This window comes from Nerophis lumbriciformis, linkage group LG25 (assembly GCF_033978685.3).
Source record: "Nerophis lumbriciformis linkage group LG25, RoL_Nlum_v2.1, whole genome shotgun sequence".
Taxonomy (NCBI): domain Eukaryota; kingdom Metazoa; phylum Chordata; class Actinopteri; order Syngnathiformes; family Syngnathidae; genus Nerophis; species Nerophis lumbriciformis.
Window position 1 is genome coordinate 33837211 of NC_084572.2, and position 9592 is coordinate 33846802.

The window sequence follows — 9592 nt, forward strand, 5'->3', positions numbered from 1 at the left end:
ACTAATGGCCAGCTAGCGATTAGCGATCTTGTGTCCAGCTAGCAGTTAGTGGAGCTAGGCGTCAGCTAGCAAATACTTCACTAGTTATCAGCTAACATTTAACGCTCTACTGGCCAGCTACCGATTAGCGGTGCTAGTTGCCAGCTAGCGATCAGTGCACGAGCTGTAGCATTTGAATATCTTAGTTTAGCACTACAACAAAATACAAAATACCTTTAGAAGCAGTCCATCCATCCATCCATCTTCTTCCGCTTATCCGAGGTCGGGTCGCGGGGGCAGCAGCCTAAGCAGGGAAGCCCAGACTTCCCTCTCCCCAGCCACTTCGTCCAGCTCTTCCCGTGGGACCCCGAGGCGTTCCCAGGCCAGCTGGGAGACATAGTCTTCCCAACGTGTCCTGGGTCTTCCCCGCGGCCTCCTACCGGTCGGACATGCCCTAAACACCTCCCTAGGGAGGCGTTCGGGTGGCATCCTGACCAGATGCCCGAACCACCTCATCTGGCTCCTCTCGATGTGGAGGAGCAGCGGCTTTACTTTGAGCTCCTCCCGGATGACAGAGCTTCTCACCCTATCTCTAAGGGAGAGACCCGCCACCCGGCGGAGGAAACTCATTTTGGCCGCTTGTACCCGTGATCTTGTCCTTTCGGTCATAACCCAAAGCTCATGACCATAGGTGAGGATGGGAACGTAGATCGACCGGTAAATTGAGAGCTTTGCCTTCCGGCTCAGCTCCTTCTTCACCACAACGGATCGATACAGCGTCCGCATTACTGAAGACGCCGCACCGATCCGCCTGTCGATCTCACGATCCACTCTTCCCTCACTCGTGAACAAGACTCCGAGGTACTTGAACTCCTCCACTTGGGGCAAGATCTCCTCCCCAACCCGGAGATGGCACTCCACCCTTTTCCGGGCGAGAACCATAGACTCGGACTTGGAGGTGCTGATTCTCATCCCAGTCGCTTCACACTCGGCTGCGAACCGATCCAGCGAGAGCTGAAGATCCCGGCCAGATGATTTAGAAGCAGTTTCATTTAAAAAATAATTTATACAGGAAATATAAGTAGAGCAAGGGTGTCCATTTTCTTTGGCGGTGCCATTTTGCTTTTCTAATTTAATAAAAATTAAATGCTAATAAAACTTTATGTATATAATTTTCTCATTACATTACGTCAATTTGCTTACTTTTTTGGGGTTTATTTGTCCAAACTTTGGACGACCCTGAATGTAGGAGGTCCTCTCTGCATCAATTTGGGGGTCCTTGGCGTGGAAACACCGAAGACCCCGGCACTAAGCTATCAGCTATGCTAGCACGGAGGAGGTGGATGGTAAGAAGTGGATGGTAATGGCGGACTCCACCCTCCTTAAGTCGAACGCACGGAGTCGAGAGTTTGTCCTCGATCGATACGTCCCAGAAGTGCTCTAAGGTCGACGACTCGCCAGCCCGACAACTAGCTGTCTTCTCATGTCTAAAACTCCTCATCCCGCTGCCTCAATATCTCGCTAAATGGCGCCGGTGCGGGAGCGGCGGCGGTGCAGGCGGAGGCGTGCGATGAACGTTTGGCGAAAGGCAGTTTGATGGAATTAGGGAAGCGGGAGTTTGCGGGCGTCTGCTCGCCGAGAGATAACTTTCCCGCGCCGTGTCGCTAATGAGGTAGTTTTTCCCTCTTCTTTTTGTTCGCTCCTCAGCCTTTCATTCAGCCTGCCAGGACCAAAGCGCCCAGCGGGGGGCAGTCTAGCTCGATTCTCCCCAAATCAAATCAGAAGAAGAAACCTTTTTAAAGTAAAAGCGCACCTTGGAGGAACTGAGAGAAAAAGGTGTCCTGCTACATTAAAACCAAAACTTTATAGTCTTGTTGGCGTCCAACCTTTTTTTTTTTCTCCCCTGGCTTCCGCCTACATCTTCTGCTGGGCAGAGACGCCCTTCCAGTAGTCTAAAATATCATGAAGGTCCTCGTCCTTGGCAAACTGCACCTTCTTCCGCAGGGCGTGGCCCGCCGCTATATAAGACGCCTCCTCCCTTTTCTTGTAAGGGCGGAATCGCTCCCAGATCCTCAGCGTGCTCTCTGAGGAATACTCCGGACTGGAGGAGTAGCCCGAGTTGTAGTGGTGGTGGTGGCGGGAGGGCGAGAGCTGGGAGTAGGCGGCCGTGGCATCCCTCTTGGAGCGCCCCAGTGGCTTGAGGAAGGACGCCTTCTGGGCCGGCAAGGGCGACTCGCTGCCGCCCTCGTAGTAGAGCGCGGGGAAGGAATGGCGGTGTTCGGAGCTGTGGTAATCGGGCTGAACCTCCAGGTGGTGCTGCTGACCGGCCGCCACACCTCGACCTCCACCGCCGTTACTACACGCCATGCCACCGCCGTTCACGCTCACCCCGCTGACATTGACGCCGTTGCAGCCCCCTACTCCGCCTGCGCTCCTGCCACAGCCGACGGGGCTGTTCTTTTCCGACGGGTACTTGGGCGGATCGCTGCGCTGCTCCGGAACGTCCATGCTGAAAACCCTAGTGCTCTTGACGGTTCCCCCGGCAGGGGGACCGCAGCGGTTCTTTGCCACGGCAGTGTCAGCACTCAACTGCCTCTGCAGAGGTCTCACCGCGTTGGCCGGGGGCGGGTCACGGTACGGAGGGGAGAGGAACCCTCCGCCGCTGATGCCGGGCCTCTCCGACAGGGGCATCACCAAGGGTACGGGCGCCATGGAGGGTGGGAGTGGCTTCTGGTGAAGCTGAGGCGCGGCTTGAGGATGAGACTTCGGGTGCACCTTCGGGGAGGATGCCATGATCGCCTGATCTCCCGGTGAGAGGGGCAGCAGATTCCGGGAGTGGGACGCGTGGCAGACTTGAGGCTGTGCGGAGGACACCGGGTTGTTATCCGCCGTAGCGATGACGTTGGCTGAGGCGTCCAGTTTCAGGGCATCAATGCAGTTGTTGATGATCTGGTTGACCTTGTCCACCTCCTTGGCGATGGTGGAGATCTCGGAGGCAGAGCCACGGCCGTCATCGTCGGAATCCTCCGCCATGTCCGTCCCGTTTTCCGCCGCGCCTCTCATATCCAAACCGATTTCCCCCGCCGGACCCCCCACCAATATCTCTCCCTCCCTGCCCTCCAGCATCCCTCCAGCGGTCCTCACGTCCATGTAACTCCCCTTGGCGGTCATCGCCTCGGAGAAGGCGGAGGCCATCTTCTCCACCTGCGGCAAGCTGGAAAGGCGCGAGGAGGTGGTGTTGGCCGAGCCGTGGAGCATGCCCGTGCTCGAGGACGCCGACGGGGGCAGCTTGCTCCCCGCCCCGCCTCCGTGGTGGTGCTGGTGGTGGGCCTGCTCCTGGAGGCGCTGCATGGCGGCCGGGTCGTTAGCCACCGCCGCAGCCGCCTCCGGACCGTACCTGAAAGACGAGGATGACATTCTGTTTCATCGCCTAATTAACCGTTTTGATTTTGCATTCTCATGATCTCCCCGTAGTCGTGCTAATTAGAATTATCTTTTAATTAAAAGCACGAACCACAATGACATCAAAGCCTGCAAAAAAACAAGATTAGAATTTATAAAACGGAAGAAAAAGTAATTATTAAAAATAACCTGCGGTTTGTCTGTAGGATAAAAACTTTTCAAGAGTCACTATAAAAAATGGGGTTTACTCCATAATACTGTACAAACTCACATAAAGAATCTAAATATTCTTACACTAGGGGTGTCCCAAAGCCGACATCAGTCCGATATCAGTATAAAAACCAGGCATTGCAGAGGGATGTTACGACCATGCCGATCCATGATTGGTGGTATCAACCCATACCGATCACATGTATTAACTGTAAATATTTTAACCTATTTATTGCGAGTGCTATTGAAAGTGTGACAATATCAACACAATCTTTAAACCATACTTGCCAACCCTCCCGATTTTTCCGGGAGACTCTTGAATTTCAGTGCCCCTCTCGAAAATCTCCCAGGGTAATCATTCTCCCGATTTTCACCCGGACAACAATATTAAGGGCGTGCCGTGATGGCACTGCCTTTAGCGTCCTCTACAACCTGTCGACGCGTCCACTTTTTCACCATACAAACAGCGTGCCACGGCGGCACACGAAAGTGACTGCAAGACATACTTGATCAACAGCCATACAGGTCACACTGAGGGTGGCCGCATAAACAACTTCAACACTGTTGCAAATATACGCCACACTGTGAACCCACACCAAACAAGAATGACAAACACATTTCGGGAGAACACCCGCACCGTAACACAACATAAACACGACAGAACAAATACCCAGAATCCCTTGCATCCCTAACTCTTCCGGGCTACAATATACACCCCCGCTACCACCAAAGCCCGCCCCCCCAACCCCAACCCCACCCCCACACCCCGAATCTCCCGAATTCGAAGGTCTCAAGGTTGGCAAGTATGCTTTAAACTACCTAATTAGTCTCTTTTATTAAATACCATTTTTGGACCAAAACAAAGTCAATAGTACACTTAACTGAACAAAAGTAAAAACTAACGACAGCGTCTTTTTCCCGGTGTTGTATCAAGCTCGATTAGCGGCTAGCTTAGCTATTAGCATGCCTGCTCCTGCTTTGTGCATCATTCTCCCGATTTTCACCCGGACAACAATATTAAGGGCGTGCCGTGATGGCGCTGCCTTTAGCGTCCTCTACAACCTGTCGACGCTTCCGCTTTTTCACCTTACAATCAACGTGCCAGCACAGTCATATGTTGAATGCGGCTTCTGCATACACACGAAAGTGACTGCAAGACATACTTGATCAAAAGCCATACAGGTCACACTGAGGGTGGCCGTATAAACAACTTCAACACTGTTACAAATATGCGCCACACTGTGAACCCACACCAAACAAGAATGACAAACACATTTCGGGAGAACATCCGCACCGTAACACAACATAAACACAACAGAACAAATACCCAGAATCCCTTGCATCCCTAACTCTTCCGGGCTACAATATACACCCCCGCTACCACCAAAGCCCGCCCCCCCAACCCCTACCCCACACCCACACCCCCAATCTCCCGAATTAGAAGGTCTCAAGGTTGGCAAGTATGCTTTAAACTACCTAATTAGTCTCTTTTATTAAATACCATTTTTGGACCAAAACAAAGTCAATAGTACACTTTACTGAACAAAAGTCAAAACTACCGACAGCGTCTTTTTCCCGGTGTTGTATCAAGCTCGATTAGCGGCTAGCTTAGCTATTAGCATGCCTGCTCCTGCTTTGTGCATCATTCTCCCGATTTTCACCCGGACAACAATATTAAGGGCGTGCCGTGATGGCGCTGCCTTTAGCGTCCTCTACAACCTGTCGACGCTTCCGCTTTTTCACCATACAAACAGCGTACCAGCACAGTCATATGTTGAATGCGGCACACGAAAGTGACTGCAAGACATACTTGATCAACAGCCATACAGGTCACACTGAGGGTGGCCGTATAAACAACTTCAACACTGTTACAAATATACGCCACAATGTGAACCCACACCAAACAAGAATGACAAACACATTTCGGGAGAACATCCGCACCGTAACACAACATAAACACGACAGTACAAATACCCAGAATCCCTTGCATCCCTAACTCTTCCGGGCTACAATATACACCCCCGCTACCACCAAACCCCGCCCCCCCTCCCCCAATCTCCCGAATTCGAAGGTCTCAAGGTTGGCAAGTATGCTTTAAACTACCTAATTAGTCTCTTTTATTAAATACCATTTTTGGACCAAAACAAAGTCAATAGTACACTTTACTGAACAAAAGTCAAAACTACCGACAGCGTCTTTTTCCCGGTGTTGTTTCAAGCTCGCTTAGCGATTAGCATGGCTGCTCCTCCTTTGTGCTGGCTGTGTAACATGTTTAGCCTCGTCCTCCAGTGATATTCCTTGATAATGACACTTAGGATACTAAACATTCCAGTTTGTTTGCTGCAATGGAGGTGATTACTATTACCTTAGGGCCGTGGCTCCAGACTGTGTATTATTTCCCCTGTCCACTCAGGAATGGTGCTAATGAAGTGAATTAATTGACTCATATTATGTTCATCATATGGTGAATGTTTATATTAAACCCGGAGAAAGCGAACCACCAGGTTTAAGTAAATAATGGTTGAGTCCGTAATAAATTAAGGAGCCTCAGACTGGGTTAACAACTCTCTCACGAGAAGAGGCAATACATTCAGACTTGGGACTGCAAAAGTGATAGCTCTATCCTGGAGGAGAGACTTCTTGTCTATCTTCACGTCAACATTTAAGTTACAACTTATAGAGGTTGTTTTCCCGGTGAATTACACGTGAACATCTCCTTACATGGTCAGGTTGTACTCTCCTAAATTAACACACACCCAGACAGAGAAAGAATGAATATAAGAACGTGGTTCGGCTCCTCCGAGTTAGAAATGCTTCATTTTCTTGACCTGACCTCCTCCAGGAACTGCAGTCCTGTATAATGACGCTCGCTTGTAATAAAGCAACTTTTGGTTCAGTAAAGCGTCTCCGACGTCTCTTTTGATCCAGCTGCACTGGCGATCACGTACTTTCCTAAGTGTCACATTATATCGGACCAGTCTGTTCTGTTCCCCCTTACGTGTCTTCTTGCTAGCTTAGCAGACAAATAACAAGTTGTCTCCATTTAAAACTACAAAATGCTGTAAAAGCGAACATACGGACATAAAATATGTTAGTCACACGAGATCCGACATAACATCCCAATTGCGGTAGCTCGATGCTAATTTGGATATGCTTTGGAAATTCTATTGACTAGCATTAGCGATTTTACATGGCAATTTCAACACCTCCAAATGTGTTTTATTTAAGTTTATAATAATAGTAATATTATATTGTATATTACTCTGCAGCATCGCGTGGACATCTGGGGCGGTACCTCTGGATTGGCAGACCGGGGTGGTGGTTCCTCTCTTTAAGAAGGGGAACCGGAGGGTGTGTTCTAACTATCGTGGGATCACACTCCTCAGCCTTCCCGGTAAGGTCTATTCAGGTGTACTGGAGAGGAGGTTACGCCGGATAGTCGAACCTCGGATCCAGGAGGAACAGTGTGGTTTTCGTCCTGGTCGTGGAACTGTGGACCAGCTCTATACTCTCGGCAGGGTCCTTGAGGGTGCATGGGAGTTTGCCCAACCAGTCTACATGTGCTTTGTGGACTTGGAGAAGCCATTCGACCGTGTCCCTCGGGAAGTCCTGTGGGGAGTGCTCAGAGAGTATGGGGTATCGGACTGTCTGATTTTGGCGGTCCGCTCCCTGTATGATCAGTGTCAGAGCTTGGTCCGCATTGCCGGCAGTAAGTCGGACACGTTTCCAGTGAGGGTTGGACTCCGCCAAGGCTGCCCTTTGTCACCCATTCTGTTCATAACTTTTATGGACAGAATTTCTAGGCGCAGTCAAGGCGTTGAGGGGATCCGGTTTGGTGGCTGCAGGATTAGGTCTCTGCTTTTTGCATATGATGTGGTCCTGATGGCTTCATCTGGCCAGGATCTTCAGCTCTCGCTGGATCGGTTCGCAGCCGAGTGTGAAGCGACTGAGAATCAGCACCTCAAAGTCCGAGTCCATGGTTCTCGCCCGGAAAAGGGTGGAGTGCCATCTCCGGGTTGGGGAGGAGACCCTGCCCCAAGTGGACGAGTTCAAGTACCTCGGAGTCTTGTTCACGAGCGAGGGAAGAGTGGATCGTGAGATCGACAGGCGGATTGGTGCGGCATCTTCAGTAATGCGGACGCTGTATCGATCCGTTGTGGTGAAGAAGGAGCTGAGCCGGAAGGCAAAGCTCTCAATTTACCGGTCGATCTACGTTCCCATCCTCACCTATGGTCATGAGCTTTGGGTTATGACCGAAAGGACAAGATCACGGGTACAAGCGGCCGAAATGAGTTTCCTCCGCCGGGTGGCAGGGCTCTCCCTTAGAGATAGGGTGAGAAGCTCTGTCATCCGGGGGGAGCTCAAAGTAAAGCCGCTGCTCCTCCACATGGAGAGGAGCCAGATGAGGTGGTTCGGGCATCTGGTCAAGATGCCACCCGATCGCCTCCCTCGGGAGGTGTTTAGGGCACGTCCGACCGGTAGGAGGCCACGGGGAAGACCCAGGACACGTTGGGAAGACTATGTCTCCCGGCTGGCCTGGGAACGCCTCGGGATCCCCCGGGAGGAGCTGGACGAAGTGGCTGGGGAGAGGGAAGTCTGGGCTTCCCTGCTTAGGCTGCTGCCCCCGTGACCCGAACTCGGATAAGCGGAAGAAGATGGATGGATGGATATTTATATATTATATCATATATATATATATTTATATGTATGGTAACAATAATATTATTTTTACCTACGCTCGGCTTTACTGTGACTACGGTTCCTGGATGTTAATAAGGATACAATGTTAGGCGGAGGTGTACTTATAACATTTTTTTAGACAAATTATACTATTTACAATCGCGGTTCTTTGATGAAGAAAAGCGGTAACGTTAGCATTCAAGCCAGCTAGCACTAGCTTGTTTCTCCAGTAAATGAGCAGTGTCACCGGTCCGTGAGTTTATCACAGTGTTACCAATCGCGGTTTTTGCGCTAATTTCAATTAATAACGGAAATGCTAAGCATGGGAAGTTTTAACGCGTTTTATTACTAAACCGTTTATCCTAAAATCTTAAGCTAATGTGCACATTACCAACACACAGCTGGTGTGTAATAAGTACAATACTTACAGCATAAACCCTTTGTAGGACTCAGCAGACGACAAAACTGGTACTTTCAATTTAATGGCAAAGACTACTTCCTGGCTACGGCAAAACATTTAGGACAACCTGAAATGAATGCATACCGGAAAACAATACTCTAAAGTGTAAAAAAACAAAATATAACAAGTAAATATTACACAGACTACGCATAAGTACTTCTATCCAGCATGCGGAGCCAACATGATAAAAACAACCCCTTTGATCAAACCTTTTCTAACACTACAAAATAATACAAGTACTGGAAGTAGTATTCTGATCATATCGGCTCGATATCAGTACCAGCCGATGGTCAAGGCTCGGTATCATATAAAGCTGTAACGGGACACCCCAAAATAGAAAATATGAATGAATCACATTTAAGAACTTATCCAAGTGTTTGAAAGGCGGTGGTACCTCATCTCCAAGATGGTTTTCTTGACACTCAGAGCTTTCTCCTTCTCTTCGTGGATGCGTCGCCGTCTCAGGCAGTAGTAGACGCACCCGAGCACGATGACCATACCAAAGAGGCACCCCAAGATGGTCATGATGTAGTGCGTCGTGGTGGACGGATTGCTTCGGGGGTCCGCCAGTCCAATCGCCCGCGTGGCGAAGGACAAGCACGTGTGGTTGTAGCGCTGGGACTTGCTGACGGAGGCCACGCAGTACGTGTAGTTGGTGTGCGGGCGCAGCTTATCCAAATTGATGTTCTCATTCGTGGTCTTGAGGGGCATGATGTCCGCCACAAAGGTGTTGTTGTACTGCGACAGGACGTACATCTTGCTGTAGGGTCGCGGTAATCGCACCACGACCGAAGCAGTGAAGAACGAGACGCTTCTGAGCCTTATAGAGATCTGATGGTTGTAAGTGGGATCGGGGGTGGA

The 9592-nt window shown here is 50.1% G+C and overlaps 1 protein-coding gene across 1 annotated transcript in view; it reads right to left on the reverse strand.

Moving 5' to 3' along the window:
- Window positions 1-839: 839 nt before the first annotated feature.
- LOC133621846 (protein phosphatase 1 regulatory subunit 29-like) overlaps window positions 840-9592 on the reverse strand; it is a 315118-nt gene continuing 306365 nt past the window's right edge. Inside the window, exons 7-8 of the mRNA XM_061984244.2 lie at window positions 9126-9592; window positions 840-3376 (exon numbers count right to left, since the gene is read on the reverse strand). The exon at window positions 9126-9592 is cut by the window's right edge and continues 528 nt beyond it. Coding sequence (XP_061840228.1) covers window positions 1894-3376; window positions 9126-9592 — 1950 coding nt within the window. The 3' untranslated portion in view covers window positions 840-1893. The remainder of the gene's footprint in view (window positions 3377-9125) is intronic.